The 19,707-nt window shown below is 47.9% G+C and overlaps 1 protein-coding gene across 4 annotated transcripts in view; it reads right to left on the bottom strand.

Moving 5' to 3' along the window:
- ADA2 (adenosine deaminase 2) overlaps positions 1-19,488 on the bottom strand; it is a 34,682-nt gene extending 15,194 nt beyond the window's left edge. For 2 of the 4 annotated variants that reach the window (XM_047742525.1, XM_047742526.1), the window contains exons 1-7: positions 19,414-19,488; positions 18,629-18,804; positions 15,699-16,028; positions 14,523-14,748; positions 12,492-12,702; positions 2,285-2,412; positions 531-621 (exon numbers count right to left, since the gene is read on the bottom strand). In XM_047742525.1, coding sequence (XP_047598481.1) covers positions 531-621; positions 2,285-2,412; positions 12,492-12,702; positions 14,523-14,748; positions 15,699-16,020 — 978 coding nt within the window. In that variant the 5' untranslated portion in view covers positions 16,021-16,028; positions 18,629-18,804; positions 19,414-19,488. Of the gene's footprint in view, positions 1-530; positions 622-2,284; positions 2,413-12,491; positions 12,703-14,522; positions 14,749-15,698; positions 16,555-18,628; positions 18,805-19,413 lie in introns of those variants that run through there. The other 2 variants (XM_047742524.1, XM_047742523.1) reach the window with 2 other exon arrangements.
- Between the last annotated feature and the right edge of the window lie 219 nt (positions 19,489-19,707).

The following is a 19,707-nucleotide window of genomic DNA, read 5'->3' as shown; positions in this document are numbered from 1 at the left end:
CAGATTCTGTAAGAGGGAGTCAGGAGCACCTTTCAGCCAGTTCGTTCAAACTAGTTGACCTTCCCTAACAAGATTTAATGGGTTGTCGTCTGGGAAGTGTGCCCTGGTTGGCAGAACCTGGCGATGGCTTTATTTGGTGGAGGGGCAGAGGACAGTTTTGCCAAGGGCTAGCCCCATCTCTGCTTCCAGGCTTCCCCCTACACTCCTCCGCCATGTGCTATGGTTTTAAGAGCCAGCTGTGGGTGGGCAACATGGGCTAGAAAGAGGGCGGAGGGCAGGGGAATGGGAGCAAGCCCACCATTACTGCCCAACCTCCTTGAATTCTCCTTATTCTGCAACTCCCCCTTTCAGCCTTCTGGCCCTTTCTGCTACCCCTTCTCTTGTGACTACAGGCCCCCAGAGAAGGTCAGTGCTAAACTCTGGCCAGGCCTGTGCCTCTACAGAGGGCTTCCGTGGGAGCTGACAAGGCCTTCGGAAAGAGCTCCCTGCTGGGCCCTGCTCTCAGACAGCTTCGTCGTGCAGTCCGTTACCAGGTCAAAGCCTGCCACCATCCTGGGGAACGTGGCCCGAAGCATCATAGCCGTTTGGACGGATTTCATGATGAAGGACACATTTTTGAATCTGTGAGAGAGAGAGAGAAGCAGGGGCAACAGCATGACTTGGCATTGGTGCTGCTGTGTACCCCAGAGTGGCTCTGCCAGTGCTTGGACCTGGGCCAGGTCAGGGTACTCAGCAACCATTCCCCATTGCCCATGTGACCCTCTCCTGACTAGGCCATCGTGACTCCTGCCAGGGGCTACCTCTGAGAGAGGTACCTCTTCACCCAAACCCAACCCTATCGAGGACTCTGGCTGGCTCCAGGATGACCCACAGTGTCTGAAAGGGAAGACCCATGGGATATGCTTCATTATCTACATTCGGATGAAGCAAAGAGGCCTCGTCCAAAACTTGCCCTGCATCCCTGAGAGGATGGCTCCTGGAAGTGGGTGCAGTACAGAGGCTGGCTCTCTGTCCACTGGGCACCTAGGAAATGCAACAGATGAACCAAGTCCCTGTCAGGTCAGCAGGACCTGGCAACGATAGGTCCTTTGCCCCCAGTTAATTCAGCAAGGCCCTGGGCACTCCAGAAACCCTATGACCGAACTTCTGTCTTCTCTCCGCACCCTCTTTGTTCCAGTCCAGGAAAAGGATGAGGCAAACAACAAGACAACAGAAGCACTGAAGGGAAAAGTCTGGTACATCTCTGTGACAGGACAAAGGTCTCTGCATAGCAGCTGGCTCACTTGTCCCTCAGTGACAAAATTTCTGTGGGCCTAAATTTCTCCTGCCCCCTTCCCCACATTGCTCACTCCCTCTCCTGCAGAGCTCTAAGGGAACACAGAGGATTGATCAGCTGCAGCCCAGCCCTCACACCCTCCTGCCATTGGCTCCCAGGTTGCCTCTGAGGGGAAGCAGTGGGGCTCCAGCCTGCCAGCTCCATCCCAGATGACTAGCTCCCGCTCATGCATGCCCCCACTCCCAGCTCTCACAAAGAGGGAAGGGGATTCAGCGGGAATGGAGTGGGGAGGAGTCTGACTGCCCCCCAGAGCCCAGCCTCTAGGGTAGGCTGAGCAAATGGAGGAGCTGCCCCTCCCCAAGTCCTGATTCCATGTGATCTGCATTTGAGAACCCTGCATCTCCAGCCCGGTGCACAGTCACAGGCCTTAGACTGGTGGCCCTCTGACAGGAAGAAAGAGCTGTCCTTCAGTATAATCAATAGGAAAATTCAGTTTTAAAGCTTTCTGTGCTTGCTTGGGGGAAAAGTGGGTCCTTGTTCATGCTACCAGGTCCCACATACATGCTCCTGTGGGGTGTCTACACACAGACTCTGAGATAGCGGTCCCTCAGGGCTGGGTCACCAGTCAAGGCCTTGCACACAGCCATCCCCCATGGATAACATTAAGCAGAACCCCAGAGGCAAACTGAAACAAGGAAATGAGCCAGTTATCTAAACATATAGGCCAAAACATATCCCAGGCCAACACGGGGCCTAGAATTAATATGGAAAATTGCCATAGTTCTTCATTTAAGCTCAGTGGCAAAGATTCGAACTAGAAGTGACTTTAGAGGTAGAGGTTTGCACCCATGCATGAATGTACCCACTGAGTCCATGGCTCTTTGGCACAGGGTGTAGGTCTCTGATGCCAGCCTCCCTCTTTTTTCCGCTCTCCTCCCCTCCCTTCCTAGTGGCTCTGTTTGCATCCCATTCTCCCAAACCCCGCACTTCACCCATGTCCTCTCTCACCTGCGATCTGAATAAATGAGTTTGATTCCAATAAATCCAGGATGCTTTTTCGCAAACATATAAGCCACTTCTCTGTAAGTCCTCACTGACCACTCCTGGTTATGGATGGTCCCATTCAGTTCATATACCTAGGAAGGAAGCATGGTCATGATCAGACATCAGAGGTGAGCGAAACTTCATTCCCATTGCCAATAATCTCTAAAACCACGTTGGACTTTGCAATTTCCTTGCCTAGTGCCTTCACCAGCCTCTGACATTTCTCAGAAGTCCTAGTCCTATCTGGGATAATGCTCTTGAACACCACAAAGTAGGCTGTCTGCCTGTCTCATTCATTGCTGGGTCCTCGCACCCTGAACAGTGCCTGGTGCTCGGTAGGCATGTGTGTAATGAATGAATAACAGGTCAGCGGGGGAAAGGACCCACTTCATCTCCCCACTTTCCCATCCCTAGGTGGGATGTCCCCTGAGGTGGACATGGTTAGGGGCAGTGTGAGAAGAGCCAGCAATGGACCATGGGTAAGGCAAAGGGGAAGGAATGGGTGGAAAGAAGTCCCCTCTTTGGAGGTTGGGCCACACGAAACCCACTGAGAGAGGCCAGAGTGCATTGGCGTGGACATGTCCCCTGCAGCTCCCTCTGCCCTCCCCTGCCACTGGGTCAGCTCACCCCTGCAAAGAATGGCAGTTCAGGGTCAGGACAGGATGTGGGAGTTTTTTCCCAAGAGATTGTGGAGCGAGGGAAGATGGGAAGAAGTAATATCCAGAAGTCATTTCCATGAACATCAGTTAAAAACCTGCCATGGGCAAGGAACCAGGCTAGGTCCTGGAGGGGTAGTAAGACAAGATGCCTGCCCTTAAGGAGTTCCCGATTTAGTGGAGACAGGCTCTGTTCACATTTATGATATAAAGCAGGAAGAATTAAGTGCTAAATAGAGGTTTACAGGACCTCAGAAGGAAAGGGGCTTCCTTTGAACTGGGTAGGGTCAGAGACGCTTTCTGGGGGAGATGGCACTGAAGCATTGCTAGGCCTGTGTGCGAAGCAGTGGCCCTACAGGGAGCCAGACCTGCAGGGTCAGGGAGCAGAGGCTAACGGGCAGAGAGACAGAATGGAAGTCATGAGCTCTCCCACTGCCTGCAGGAGAGAAGTCCTTTTTCCTCCCTGGGGTCTGATATCCTGGAGCTAGTCGTGTCCAGGAAGCTCTTCTCATTGCCCAGCCAGTCACTTGCTCACTCTCACCGGCCCACAGGGCCTCCCTTTTCCCTCCTACCTGTACCCCAAGGTGTTACCTTCTGTCCTAGGGCAGCCTCCCCAGCACCCTCTTCTCCCCAGGCCCACAGAGTAGCCTCTTGGCTCTTTTTCACCTCTGGGGGTCCTGTTTTTGCAGCCCGGCTTGGGGGAAGTGGGGTGGATGGGCAGCTCTTTCTTCTCCCTCCTCTTGGCCCCATTGGCCTTGGCTCTTTGGTTTCCTCTGCTGTTGCCCCAGTGAAGCCTGGCCTCTCACGCAATCCCCCGCAAGGCTGCCTCAGCCAGCTGGGCTTGGTATTGGCAGGTGGGCCTTCCCTGACTGCTTGGCCTCGGAGTGGACATTCTCAGGCTTACTGAAGGTTAGAGCTGCCAGAACTTTCCAGAGGACAGAATCTTAGAAACTGCTAACTCAGTATCTAGTATAGCCTGTTACTACTATTAATATTTTTACCAAGGGGATCAGAGTATGCCACCCTAAAATGCGCTCCTTTTGCATAAGGATTACTTTGAGTGGAAAGCAATTAAGCAGCAAACACAGAGCTCTTTGCCCTCCTCCTATCTGCCTACAGGCAGGACATAAACTATTGGTGAAGGTGCTCCCCCTTCTATCTCCCATACCAGAAGAACAAGGCTTATCACTGGAGACAGAAGGTCAGTACCTAGAGGAGTCTGCATAAGCAAACCTTACTATTATAACCCTTATCTTCTATGAGTGTCCCCCATATATTTCCCTCACCACAATTTACTGCCCCAGAAACCCAAACCCCTTTTCCTTTGTATTATCATTTCTCCACAATTTATCACCACTGGTTAAAATCACGTATAAGCACCTGTTCTACCCACTTCTTTGGGTCTCACCTTTTTCTACAAGACCTCCATGCACACAAAAATTAAACATTAACATCAAATACAATGTGTATGACTTTTCTCCTGTTAATGTGGCTTTTGTCAGTTTAATTTGCAAGCCCCCAAAACAGAACTTTAGGAGGATAAAGGAAAGTTACTTTCATCCTCTCCTCAAGTTTTTTATTATTATTTTTTAAAGATTTTATTAATTTATTTGACAGAGACACAGCGAGAGAGGGAACACAAGCAGGGGGAGTGGAAGAGAGAGAAGCAGGCTTCTAGTTGAGCAGGGAGCCCAATGCAGGGCTAGATCCCAGGACTCCGGGACCATGACCGGAGCGGAAGGCCTAACGACTAAGTTACCCAGGCACCCCTTACCAAGGATTTTTTAAAAGAGAACTCTTCCTGGGACGCCTGGGTGGCTCAGTTGGTTAAGCAGCTGCCTTCGGCTCAGGTCATGATCCCAGCGTCCTGGGATCGAGTCCCACATCGGGCTCCTTGTTTGGTGGGGAGCCTGCTTCTCCCTCTGCCTCTGCCTGCCATTCTGTCTGCCTGTGCTCGCTCGCTCTCCTCTCTCTCTGACAAATAAATAAAATCTTAAAAAAAAAGAAAAAAAAAGAAAAAAAAGAGAACTCTTCCTGCCACTGATCAAAGCTTCAACATGGGGCACCTGGATGGCTCAGTGAGTTAAGCCTCTGCCTTTGGCTCAGGTCATGATCTCAGGGTTCTAGGATCAAGCCCCACATTGGGCTCTCTTCTCAGCAGGGAGTCTGCTTTCCCCTCTTTCTCTGCCTACTTGTGATCTCTCTCTCTGTCAAATAAATAATATCTTAAAAAAAAAAAAGGGGAAAAAAGCTTCAACAGACTTCCAGGTGCTCTATTAGAATCTTCACATCTTTGATGCTGAAAGAACCTATATCCTGTACCCCAGCAGTACTCAAAGTGTAGTAAGGGAACCCCTGTGGGTCCCGTAGACTTTTCTAGGCAATCTGCAAAATCAAAAACTCTTTTCATAGAAGTTTCAAGATATTATTTGTCTTTTTCATTCTCATTCTCTCATGAGTGTGTAGAATTTTCTGGAAGTTGTATCATACATGACAATATTTCTCTGACAAATAATGGGTTATGTGCTTGTGCAGTCTTGTGTTTTGAAATTTTCTCAGTTTTAATTTTTAACACAGGCTGGATTATACAGCAAAGAGTAGATATAATCCTAAACAAAAGTTCTTTGGGATCCTCCAAAATTTTTGAGCGTCAAATTTTGAGAACAATGCATTAAACAAACCCAGAATTGATACTCAAAGTTGTCTTGGCATTCTCCAGGTGATTTGCAGAAGGGCAGAACAGAATTCTTCCCCATGCCTTGACTGCTGTGTCATTACTGAGTCACCTGCCCAGACCCACCCAAGGGATTCTAAACCGCTGACAGGGAGGATCCAGGTCCAAGTCCTTTGGATCTTTCCACCTCCCCTCCCACAGCACCAGAGCAGGAGCTCCACAAATAAGCATTAACTTAGGAAAAGCACTCTCTGCTTGGAGTTCCAAAAGTACTAAACCCCAGGCAGCACATTTTAGAGAAGGGATGAATAGTTGGAGATTGGAGGGGTGGCCAGTAGAGTCTAGAGTTGGCAGAGTCGTGCTCGTGCTCGCAGAACAGAAGGGAAACAAAAGAACCTTTAAAAAAAAAAAAAAGAAAGAAAGAAAAAACAAAGGACAATTCTGCCTAAAAGAAGATCCTTGACATATGAAACAAGTAGGTACAGATATGCAAATGACACACCAGAGGCATGATGGGAGTTTGCATATGGCCACAGTTTCAAGCCATCAATTCTGTCATTCCAGCACTTACTGCTGGAGAATCTGGGCCTCCTGCTTGCAGGGTTCCAATCCCACTGCCAGTTCCCATAGCATGGAGAGACTTGAAGATGGAATCTGGCCACTGGGGCTACAGATGCCGAGCCCTCATCTCTTGGTGTCTCACTCAGTAAATCACCACTGGGGCTGCCCAGGGCCTTGTGCTCCTGGGCCTCTGGCTGAGAAACTGTGGGCTTTACAGAAGCACCCAGGGCAAGATCTGAATGCTCACGAGCAACCCCATTTCATGGAGCAAGAGACCCTTTTCATGGGGAGACCTGCAACTCCTCCCAGCCTCACAGCCACTCCACTACCCGTTAGAATGGTTAGAACACGGCTGTGAAGCCAAGCACTCAAGGAAAGTTCTCACCTGGTTAGGGGGCTCTGGGCAGCCTTCTGGGTTGGGGCTCCCAGTGGAGGTATGTTTTGCCCCAGTAAATCATACCTCCCAGGGTCGCTGCAAGAATCAAATGAGTTAATATTTGTAGAACACTCAGAAACGATAACTATGAGGGCGTCTGGCTGGCTCAGCCGGAAGAGCACCTGACTCTTCGAGCCCCCCACTGGGTGTAGAGATGACTTCAAAAGATAAATGAAAACAGGGGCGCCTGGGTGGCTCAGTGGGTTAAGCCGCTGCCTTCGGCTCAGGTCATGATCTCAGGGTCCTGGGATCGAGCCCTGCATCGGGCTCTCTGCTTGGCAGGGAGCCTGCTTCCTCCTCTCTCTCTGCCTGCCTCTCTGCCTGCTTGTGATCTCTCTCTGTCAAATAAATAAATAAAATCTTTAAAAAAAAAAAAAAAGATAAATGAAAACATTTTCAAAAAAGATAATTATTAATAATAATGTTGTTACTATTACCAATCTTATTATCACCAGATACAGAAAAACAACTCAAAACTCTGCAGTTATCCTAGGAAGATTAATTGATATCTAAGAATTTAACAATTAGTAAGTACAAGTAGGTGGTGTGAGTCATTGACCTAAGACCATGTGATACAAAGCTGCTATATCCATGTAATAAGCCCCCTTGAGTTGAAAACACTGGATTCAATGTAGATTATTATCTCCATTTTCATTATAGTTCATTTTTTAAAGATTTTATGTATTTATTTGACAGAGAGAGAGCAGGAGAGCATAAGCAGGGGAAGTGGCAGAGGGAGAAGGGGAAGCAGGCTTCCCAATAAGCAGGGAGCCCGACAGGAGGCTCAATCCCAGAACTCTGGGATCATGACCTGGGCCGAAGTTAGTTGCTTAACCAACTGAGCCACCCAGGCACCCCATGTTCATTATAATTTAATTGTGAAACTATAAAGTTGGCTATTTATACAAGCCAATATAAGATTACAAAATTTTATTGTCTGTAATATCATGGAATTATAGAATTTTTGAAGCTGGAAGGAACCGAAGGGAAATGTGAGATTGGACATTTACTCAAGGTCACACAATTAGTTTGTATCAGACCAGAAGCCAGGACTCAGAATTTCTAACTCTCAACACAACTAGAGCACCATGCATTTCACCTGCATTAACTGAGCTTCTATTATGTGCCAGGTAATGCCAACAGCCTTATGTCATCATCTCCTTTAATCTTCAAAACCACACTATCAGGTAGTACTCGCTTTACAGGTGAGGATTTTGAGGCTGAGAAAGGTCAAGAAACTCAGTCCCACTCCAGAGTGGGGGTGAGGGCTGAGGAGTCTGCCGAATTTCAGAACCTTGCTGACCCTCAGTGTCTCCGGTCACCAGAGCAGCCCCTGTCTTTACCTTTATACTCCAATGGCAGGTAGGGGTCTCGGTGTCTCAGCTCTGGGACACATTAGAACCTGGGGGAGGGAGATGCCTGGGTTTCACCCCGGATTAATTAAATCAGAATCTCTGAGGTCGAAACTGGTTATTTTTATTTTAACCTCCCCAGGTGATTCTAATGTACAATGTACAACTAGGGTTAAGATCTACAGTGTTCGTGGACTTGACAGAGAGGAAAATGCTTGATTACAGCATAGTAGGGTAAGTGCTATCATTAAGGGGAGCAGTGAAGGTGGTCCCCCCAACCTCGCTTGTCAGTATTCTCAGAGTCGCACCAGTAATGTCACTTCAGCAACAAGCCAGGTGGAAATTTTCAATGGAGGATCTGCTAAGAATCCAGGAAAAACCCCGGAGTGGGGACGGAAGTGGGTAGGCAAAGCCCGCCTGAGTAATGTTGGTTGTACAAGGGACAGCATCCAAGAAAACGTCTGGGAACGACCATCGTGGGTTCTCTAGGCCACTGACGCATCTCTCTCCTAAGACCTGTCAGGAAGTGCCAGCAGGGCAATCTCCTGTTGATAATCCTCTGGGGTCTCACACCAGCTCCACTCTGAAGCCTGGCCGGGGCCCAGTCTGGGCCTCCGATTCTGGCAGTGGGGGAAGGGACTGGAGCCCAGGAGATAAGACCCGCCTAGCAACTGTTGCTAGAGGCAAGTAGCCTTTGTTATCAAGCATTAGTAACACAATAGGAGGCTGAGCAGCCAGGATAGTCCATCAACATCATCCCAGGCCCTGAATTAGCCCCACAAGCTAGAAGGGGGAGGTTGTGCGGCTCAGCAAAAGGATTCCCGTGCAGACGGTTTTTAGTTGTTAATGTGCTGACGACTCCCCCTACTCTGGCTAATGGGGGGCATTAAGGCAGAGACTCTATTGCAAGAGGCCTTTGTTCCAGGGTCAGAGCAGAACAAATGGTCAAATCCCATCCCCCTCAGCCTCTCCAGAATCCCAAATCCCAGCAGCCTTCCACCTTCTAGGATGGTGGGGGGTGGGCAGAGAGGGAGGAGAGGTTAGGAGCTAGCCAGGGTCCCCACGTGAAATGCCCCCAGAGCCCACTCCTCCGCGGAGTCAGGAGAAAACAGCCCAGCCGAAAAAGGGGAGGGATGAGACAGGAAACTATTGCCTTCCCTCCAGTTTCTCAGCATCTTCCCCTAAATGCTTCCCCACCGAGCTCAAGATGAAAGTCACAGCCCTCTAAGCGACCAAGACCCAAAGCCTCTCCAATTTCCCCCTCCCTCCTCTGCCCTCCGCCCCCAAAGGCGCCCAGGGCTCTGACAGGATCGAAGGGCTACCTCCCCCAAGCTCCACACCGAGAAAGCCTCCAGGATTGCGCAACAGGAAGTGGTCCCCCCAGCAGGGGCCAGCACCGCTCTGGGTGAAGCCTCCGCTCAGCCAATCCCAGGGGCTCTCTATCCCCTGCGGAAGGGCGAGACTGGAAGCCGCATGCCCTCTCCAGCAGCTCCTTTTGAGCTGGAGCATGGGTCCCTCAATGCTCACAAAGTCCAGCGCCCTGGCCTCTGTCCAGTCACTCCTTACCACCAACACGATCTTGGCCGAGCTCTCTGACCTTCCCGAGCCTCAGTTTCCACGTCCATAAAACGCAAGCTCGCTATGCAGCTCAAGTGCTTTGTAAAGGTCAAGGCGAAGACGGCCTTTGCTCCAAGTGTGGTCTGGGTCAGACCATCTGCATTAGAATCATCGGGAGGAGGGGAAGCGCTAGTTAATTTTGCGGCTTCCCTGCCCTACTCAAGAGTACGGAATTAGAATCCTGGCAGGCTGGGGCCCAAAGGTGAATTTTAAAGAGCACCTCCAGATGATTCATCTGAACAGCCAAGTTTGAGGACCATCATCAGCAAGCATCATTATCACTACTGGTGCCTCTCGGCAACCTAAGATATGGTGCCAGTCTGAAATATCTCACAGTCCGACATAAATAATGGGGCAACAGATGCTGGGCGCCGGAAATCCACATTTCCAGGAGACAAAGAGGGAGATGTGGGCTGCCACAGTCCCGGGTCGGGGCGGTGGTGAAGGAGGGGTTGGCGGACTTAAGAACCAGTTTCAGTGGAACCCAAAGGAGAGGACGGCTTAGATGGGGGTGGAGCGGATGCTTGGAGAGAAAAGGATTTTCCAGGCCCAAACCTAGCAATAAATTGTTCTGGGAGGTGCAATTTCTTCTACTCCACACAGTCCAGGCCCTATGCCAGCTCATCTCTTTTAGAAATTCTTCTCTTTATAGATGGATAGACCCTGGCTTCCTGCAAAAGGATCCTTTGTCTCCAGGTCTTATCTACTTGGCTCACAAAACTGGGGAAAGCTCTACTGAGGGACAAAGGTCAGCCCCACTCCCACTTCCCAAAAACTGTCCTCAGAGCTTTCACTACCAAACATGCAGTCAGATCCCAAGGGCGATAGGCACTTAGCTAAGTGCCAACTCTTCCCAGCCCTCACAGGCTGGCCTTGAGCTAAACTCAAGGAGTGTATTAACATATCTAAGGGGAAGGGTGGGTCCATCCTGAGAGTTGAGCCTTGAGGAACTTTAGTCACTGATGAAGGGAAAGGGAGCCTGGACCCACAAACTGGAATTACTGGTTCTTGGGACAGGCATATACTTCATTAGAGGATCCTTGAACACTTTAGATCAAACTGGGGGAGTAAAATCAATTTAGGAGTCCCAACAAGAATTAAAAATTTTTTAGAATGCAAAAATACCAGAATCTCTGTACATTGCATTGTTTCCTAAAATGTTTTATAGATACATACAGATACATGTGGAAACACTATATAAATAAAGTCAACTTATTGTAGCACTTTCTCCCCGCTCCTGGCAAAAGGGTGATAATTTTCATCAGATTTTCCAAAGATTAAGTACGCTATTACGGACTCCCTTGAATTCTCAGAGCCCAGGGACAATAGGGCTCCCCACTCGGCTCACCAACATCCTTCTGGCTATACCTTGGCTTCAGGAAAGGCTAAGAATTGCCCTCTAGGAGAGAGAACTTGCTGGTCAAGAAGCAAGTCTAGGGATGCCTGGGTGGCTCAGTTGGTTAAGCGGCTGCTTTCGGCTCAGGTCATAATCCCAGCATCCTGGGATCGAGTCCCATATAGGGCTCCTTGTTCGGCAGGGAACCTGCCCTCTGCGCCTGCCTGCCTCTCGGCCTACTTGTGATCTCTCTCACTCTTTCTCTCTCTCTCTGACAAACAAATAAAATCTTAAAAAAAAAGAAGAAGAAGAAGCGAGTCTAATCTAATTGATAGTTTTCTCTGAAAACCAGCACTCTGACTTTCTTGTTTATTCTTCTGTCTCTTATGAATTTGGTCAATGTGTTTTGGTCCTCTGGAGCTCTGTCACTTCTGAGTGTACAAACAATAACATTTCTGAGCCTATAAAGACCATGGAATATGGTAACAAAGCCAAAATGATGCCACCCTATGGATCTTTCCACAAACTTGAAGGTTAGTCACCAAGGTGTTGGTATGCTCAACAAATACTTCAAAGAATAAGCAGACTAGTTAGGATATGATATAGGGGAGAGCACTACACAAAGGTCACATTCCCCAAGCCACTTAAAATATTTAACCAGCTCAAACTCTTGGTGAGCGCACCAAATGGAACATTCAGAAATCCTGCCCACTCCCACAATACCCAAATCCCTCCTACAAATAGTCTTCAGGGAAGTTCTGTCCAACAGACATCCCAAAAGAATGGTCCAGGAGAATCTGATCACCTGGGTCTGCTCTCCTCGATGATGTGTCCCCTAACGTGGAGACCATCCTCGTTCTCTCCTTCTACAATGGCTCCTTCTCAGCCCACTTCATGAACTTTCCATCCTATTTTTGTTTGTTGGGCCCCTTTCTTGACCCACTCCTCTTTTCAACTCACAGCTCCTGTGGGAAACTCACCCTCTGACAGTTTGAAGAATTACCTTTCTGCAGACAAATGTCAAACATCTGTTTCCAGGCTAGAACTCTCCTCTGGGCTCCACAGTCATATATTCCACCATTTCCCAGACATCTTCACAGGGCTATCTCATAGACCCCTCCAATTCTACAGGTTCAAAACCAAAATTTCTATTCTCCCTCCCCATCCTACTTGTCCTCTTACTTCCCCTATCTCCATCAATGTCACCACCAGTCAACTCAACTCAAGTTCAACACCAGCAAGTGGCTATGTAGCCTCACCCCCACATGGTCAGTCAGGAAGACCTCTAGAGTCCTCCTCATTGCTCCTGTTCCCCCAGCCTTGTTATCTCATACCTGCTGTTTCCCTACTCTCCCAGTCTCTGTCCCCATCTCTCTCAGCCGGCAACCCTCTCACTGTGATCTGTTCTCCCCAGTGCTACCAGGGTGATCCATTTGCCAGACCCATCAGCTGTCCCAGGACCAAGAATGTAGTCTTGAGCGACTCTGGGAAGCTAAATTTTGATAGGCAAGCCAGAGCAGAGCAAAGAGTTGGGCTCACCGGGAGCAGCATGGCTCTGAGCTCCAGGTAGAGCACATTGTCCTGGTAGAACTCCTCCAGAGCCTGGAAGATATAGTCTCTGAACACTGGTGCATAGTGGACAAGGCCAGAGATCGTGAAGAAGATGCTTTGAAACTTGGACCAGACGATATTTTGGTTTGCATAATCCACCTCTGGGTTCTCGGTCATCAGTGTGAAATTCCTTAGCAGTCTGTCCAAGACACAAAGCCGGTAAATTGAGGAGGCGTGTTTCAAGCCATCACCTTCAAGCACCTGCAGGATTCTTGCCCACCTTGCTTCTCCCACCAGAAGCAAAGCCAGATGCATCATAGTGAACAGTGATGAGAGGCCACGGGAAGCACCCTGGATTCTCTCATGGAGCCCCTCCCTGAGACCCACTTTGTGCTCCTCAGGACCCAGGTCAGGTGGGATGTTCCCACTAACCAGGCTCTCCTGCTCCCTTCTGCATGCTTAGCCAGTCTGACCCCACTGTACTTACATCCTAGACCAACCTCTCTTTGGGGGACAGGGTGTTATGCATGGAATTATACACCCTAAAATCCGTATGTTGAGATCCTAACCCTCAATGTAACTATATTTGGAGATAGGGCCTTTTCAGTGGTAATGAAGGTTAAATGAGGTCATAAGGGTAGGGCCCCCATAGACTAGGACTGGCATCAAGGACACCAGTGACAGGCCTCACACACACAGGGGAAAGGCCCTGTGAGGACACGCTGTCTGCAAGCCAAGGACAGAGGCCTCAGGAGAGATCAAACCTGCCAGGATCTCGATCTTGAACGTCTAGTGTCCAGACCAGTGAGAAAATAAATTTTGGGGGGCATCTGGGTGGCTCAGTGGGTTAAGCCTCTGCCTTCAGCTCAGATCATGATCTCGGGGTCCTGCATTCGAGCCCTACATTGAGCTTTCTGCTCAGCAGGTAGCCTGCTTCTGCCCCAACCCCCCACCCCCGGCCCCCATCTGCCTCTCTGCCTACTTGTGATCTCTGTCAAATAAATAAATAGCGGCACCTGGGTGGCTCAGTGGGTTAAAGCCTCTGCCCAGGGTCCTGGGATCGCCCCGCATGGGGCTCTCAGCTCAGCAGGGAGCCTGCTTCCCTTCCTCTCTCTCTGCCTACTGTGATCTCTGTCAAATAAATAAATAAAATCTTTAAAAATAAATAAATAAATAAAATATTTTACAAAAAGAAAAAGGAAAGAAATTTCTGTTGTTTAAGGCACCTGGTCTGTAGTATTCTGTTACGGCAGCCCTGGCAAGCTAATATAGGAGGTAGGATGTAAATATGGGGACTACACAACCCAGGCTTTGCCCCTGAGTAGCCATGTACTAAACTGTGTGGCCTTAACCTTGAGCTTCACATTTCTTAATCATAAAGGGAAGTAAGCTCATAAAAGCACAGCATAGATGATTCTATGCTGAAAACAGCTATTACTTATAATATCACTTTACAAGTGTGTTGGGAAGTTGCTACAAAACATTTTCAAGCTGTTTCACCCACCAATGCACTGTCATTATTCCAGGAGCTGGGAGTTTTTCATCCTTCTGGTATTAAGCTTCTAGGCAAAATTTATCTGATGCAATAATAGTGTTACTGTTAATACCTCTTACAGGTCAAATAAGATTTTTTTTTAAAGATTTTATTTATTTATTCGACAGACTGAGATCACAAGTAGGTAGAGAGGCAGGCAAAGAGTGAGGAGGAAGCAGGCTCTCCGCTGAGCAGAGAGCCCAATGTGGGGCTCAATCCCAGGACACTGAGATCATGACCTGAGTGGAAGGCAGAGGCTTTAACCAACTGAGCCACCCACGTGCCCCTCAAATGAGATTTTTAAATGAACCAGGAACTTGCTATTTGAATGCTTTTGTGAAGCAAAGTATCTTATAAAATTAAGAGCTTCCTGATTTTTTTTTAAGGCCCGATTTGCAAAATGGTTTGTTCCAAGGAAGACACACCCACACACCACCCACTACATCTTAAGGCCCCGTGACACATTCTTTTGGAACCACACTCACCCGTTGTCAAACTCAGTGACGTTCTGCATCTCCTTTCGATACTTCTCCAGCAAAACCCACTCTGAACACTCTGCTGGCATAGGGGTAGGGGGTGTTGGATAAGCAAATTTGAATGAAAGGGCCCCCTTCGGGGTGATACAGAAATGGCAGTGGGGCCTATAGGTGACATTTTTCACCAGCCAGTTCATGCTCAGGATGCCGAAGTCATGGACATGTAAGGCAGCCCCTGGAAGGGAAGAAGGGCAGGGTGGGGTGAAGCAAAAGAGGTGAAGTGATCCAACTCCGCATCGTATTCCCTGCTTGATGGGCAGCCTGCTTCTCCCTCTCTGCTGCTTGTGTTCTCTCACGCACACACTGTCTCTCCTGCACACATACTCTCTTTCTCTCAACTAAATAAAATCTTTTTCTTTAATAAAGACTATTTATTTATTCATGAGAGACAGAGACAGAGAGGCAGAGGGAGAAGCAGGCTCCCCACTGAGCAGAGAGCCCAATGTGGGACTCGATCCTAGGACCCCGGGATCATGACCTGAGCCAAAGGCAGAAGCTTAACCATCTAAGCCAGCCAGGCACCCTCAACTAAATAAAATCTTTAAAAAATTAATGTAAATATGCTCTAGACATACCATACTAGAAATGCATTTATCCAAGATGCTCGTTCATACCATACCCTGTTTGTTACCTTAGCCTTTGAGAAAGGGCGGAAGAGGCAGATAAAAGACATGAACGGAGCAGTAGGTCTTATGGCCCAGACACTGCCTTGTGGGTGGAGGCATCTGCTTTGTCAGGAAAGACAGTAAAGCCCAGCTCCCACTCCCCACTGTCTCTCTGAGGCAGAGTCCCCTCTGAAGCTGGGCTTTTGGTAAACCAGCAGCCACCTTCGATGTTTGCCAAGGAAGAACAAAGGTGCAGAGTAGCTGAGTGGGGTTCTCACTGCTCCATTTATTTATTTTTTTAATCTTATTTATCATTATTTTTTAAAGTAGGCTCCACACCCAGTGTGGGTCTTGAACTCACAATCCTGAGATCAAGAGTTCCATGCTCTACGGGCTGAGCCGGCCATGTGCTCCTCCCTGTTCCATTTACAACAACAACAGCTCCAATAACAATGCTAGCTCCAAGTTTAGTTCCCCCTCCCTGCCCAGCATGTGCAAACCATCCCCTCCAAACCTTTACCTTTTGGCATCTTCTTCAGGATACTAAACACCTGACTTTTCTCGATGAGATTCTTGGCCTGGAAGAAGTGCATGCTGGGAAGGAAATTCTGGATCTTCATGGCCTGCACCACCTCAGCCTTTTTGAGAGCCATGAGCCTCTCATTGGCCAGCTCCTCCTGCTCGGTCAGCACCAGCTGCCCCCCCAGCTGCAGCATCTTCTCTCTCATCAACAGCTGGGTTCGTGCTTCATCTATGGATATGGCTGAGCAGAAAAAAGGTATCGCCACCACCAAAAGCAGGGAGAGCAGGGCTGGCCACCCCAATGGGCCACCCGTGGACATTGGGATGCCTGAAAGAGGAAATTGCTCAGATGGAAACCCAACAGGGCTAAAAAGGGAGTAGATCAGTGCAAATCGACAGATTTAAGTGTCAAACTCTGATTTTCCTTCTCCCACTCTGTTCTCAGGTAACCAGAAGGCAACATACTTCTCTAAGCCCACAGAGAAAAGACCTCCAGGTACAGACCTGAAGGGGTTTCCCAAATCGTAAGTCACCATGAGCCCTCCTTGAACAAAGTGGAACGTTTCAGTTAGTGAGACATGTTCACACATAGAGGAGTATACTGCAATCAGATTTTTAGTGTTTCACTTTTAAATATCATCAGAGAGCAAGAGCTCACAAGGCATACAAAGAACGCCTCCAGCATCATAAAGGAACTTCAAAAAACAAACAAACAAACAAACAAAAAAAAGGGAAACAGAGACAATGCAGGAAATAAAAGAAAAATTCAAAAGAACCATACTTAATAGCCTAAGAAGGATATGAAAAGATACTATGCCCATAAAACAACTACTGGGAATTATAAAAAATGTAATTTCTTTTATATAATGGCTGGCTGGCTCAGTCCGTAGGGCATGTAACTCTTGATCTCGGGGTTGTGAGTTCAAGCCCCACAGTGGGCATAGAGATTACTTAAAAATTTGAAAAAAATTAGGGGCACCTGAGTGGCTCAGTTGGTTGAGCAATCTGCCTTCAGCTCAGGTCATGATCCCAGCATCCGGGGATCCAGCCCCCTGTCTGGTTCCCTGCTCAGTAGGGAGTCTGCTTCTCCCTCTCCCTCTGCTGCTCCCCCTGTCTGTGCTCTCCCTCTCTAAAAAAAAAAAAAAAAAAGAAGAAGAAAAAAATTAAATTAAAAAATAAACAGAATGAGAAAGAGCTTTTAGAAATTAAAAATACAAAGGCTGAGGGGCTCCTGGGTGGCACAGTTGGTTAAGTGTCTGACTCTTGTTTTCGGCTCAGTGGTGGTCTCAGGGTTGTGAGAATGAACCCTACATCAGGCTCCATGCTCAGTAAGGAATCTGCTTAAGATTCTCTCTCCTGGGACACCTGGGTGGCTCAGTCATTTGAGCGTCTGCCTTCAGCTCAGGTTATGATTCCAGGGTCTGGAATCAAACCCTATATCAGACTCCTCACTCAGGGGCAGCCTGCTTCTCTCTCTGCTTGTTAGTCCCCTGCTTGTGCTGTTGTACTGTCTCTCTGACAAAAAAATTTTTTAAATCATTAAAAAAAAAAGATTCTCTCCCTCTGCTCCTCCCCCCATGTTTTCTTACTCTCTCTCTCTCAAATAAATAAGTGAATAAATATTTTTAAAAATACAAAAGCTGAAATTTTAAAAATTTCCTAGCAATATTATAAGATGGAATTGAAGACGATCTTTTTAAAATTAGGACAAAATAAGAAAGAAACAAATGAGGTGATTTTCACTCAGGAAACCCAACCCCAAAGAACAGACATATCAGAAGAAAAAAGAAGAAATAGGAGAAAAAAGTAAATAAGTAGTAGAAGAAATTGGGCCAGAACAGAAGACCTAACTCTGGTTTAATGACCTGGTTTGTTGTTGAGCTCCTAGCAAAGCAGAAGCAATTGCTCCATAGCCACACCAAGATAGGTCGTCGTGATATTTCAGAACGGTAGCACTAAAAGCTGCTAAAAAGCTTCTAGAGAGTAGCTAGTCCAGGTTGGCAGTGAGCAAGGATTTAAGGGGAGAAGGAAAGAAACTTGCTTGTATTGGGTCTCCACATGCCAGGCACTCCACCTGGGTCATTTATGTGAATTACATTTAAGAATTATGGGGTGCCAGGCCACCTGGGTGGCTCAGTGGGTTAAGCCTCTGCCTTCAGCTTAGGTCATGATCCCAGGGTCCTGTGCCCCGCAGCATCAGGCTCTCTGCTCAGCAGGGAGCATGCTTCCACCCCTCTGCCTGCCTTTAAAAAAGGCTTTTCTTTAAAAAAGAAAAGATTTTATTTATTTATTTGACAGACAGAGATCACAAATAGGCAGAGAGGCAGGCAAAGAGAGAGGAGGAAGCAGGCTCCCCGCTGAGCAGAGAGCCCAATTCGGGGCTAGATTCCAGGACCCTGGGATCATGAGCTGAGCCAAAGGCAGAGGCCCTAACCCACTGAGCCACCCAGGCACCCCTAAATAAATAAAATCTTAAAAAAAAAAAAGAATTATGGAGTGCCTGCATGAGTCAGAGGAGTGTGCGACTCTTGATCTCAGGGTTGTGAGTTTAAGCCCCATGTTGGGTATAAAGATTACTTAAACAATTAACATATAAAATATAATATATAAATAATATATTAATTAATATCTATAATAATTAATAAAATATAAATATATAATATAGGTATATATATATATACATATATGTGTATATATATATATACCCTCCTCAGCAGCAAGTCTGCTTCTCCCTCTCCTACTCCCCCTGCTGTGCTCTCTTTCTCTCTCTCTCTGGCTCACTCCTTCTCTCAAATAAATAAATAAAATCTTTTTTTTAAATAGAAAGATATTAAGTAAATAGAGCTGCAGGGATATGATGAAGGTGAAAAGCTTGCTAATCATTGAAATACAATATATCCCAGATTCTTTCCAGGGCTATTCACTTACTCTAAGCTACACCAGACACCAAGAGGGAATTTTCAGAAGGAACAGGATACTATTTACTCTTGTACCACAGCTATGGCAGGGACTATACCATCCTAATCAGAGATTTGGACTTTAGAAGAACCCCTGCAACTTCATGAAGTCTTCGAATCTCTCTTCAGACCGGTGTTTGCCAACAGCTAAAAGAGAAGAATGACATTTATGTCACCGTCCCATCCATCCATGCTGCGTCCTCCAATCAACAGCCCCAGCCCCTTGTCCCTCTTTCCTTACTGACACGTAGCAGAGGTCACTAAGTTCCACAGCCTCCAACTCTGTCCTCTCCACAGACCCCAGAAGCAGTTGTGTGGCCCAGCATTCCAGGACTTTTCCTGGCCTGACAGACAAAAGCTTATCTAACACCAGTCCTGGCCAAAGCTGACTGAGCATCAGGAAAAGTCATCTCTAGAACACTTGTCACTAAACTTACTTCATCTCTCTCCTCATGAAAAGTGTCTTTTACCTTTAAAAGAGGGTGCACGAAGACACTATAGTTTGTCCCCAGGGTAAAAACAAAGAAATAGACCATGTGCCTCTATGACTCCGAGTCAGCATCCTGGGGTCCACAACCATTTCAAAAGCCTGTTGTGAGGCCAGGCTATGCCATTCCTCCCCTCTGGAAGGCACAGGCCCACTTGCAGTAGGGGCAGGGAAGGCAGCCAGCTGGGAAACAGAGCCCAAGTGCCAGCGTCCCCACTCCCTACCGTAACCTCATGAGCTAGACCCCCACCCCAGGGGATCCCAGGTACCTCAGAGCAGCTCCAGAAACTGCAGACTGTTTGCTGAGTCCCCCTACAGCTGTGTCACAAGCACCAGAAAAGCTCACCATCCTGTTTTCACTTCCTGTCAGGGCAGGTTTCACTTCCTCCCGCCTCACGTTGCTCAGGCCTCCAGAGAGAGGCAAGGAAGACAGGGTCTGGCCGAGCTGAGGCAGCAAGGAGGCCTGAGAGTATGCCTTTACGTGTGTGTGTGTCTGTGTGCGCACTTACGTGCTTGTGCGGTGATCTGTGTGTGTGTATGTGTGTGTGGTCACGTGTATGTGT

The sequence above is a fragment of the Lutra lutra genome, chromosome 8, assembly GCF_902655055.1.
Source record: "Lutra lutra chromosome 8, mLutLut1.2, whole genome shotgun sequence".
In the NCBI taxonomy this organism is placed as follows: Eukaryota; Metazoa; Chordata; class Mammalia; order Carnivora; family Mustelidae; genus Lutra; species Lutra lutra.
The sequence above is the reverse complement of the archived record's forward strand: the minus strand, read 5'-3'. Positions and strand labels throughout refer to the sequence as shown.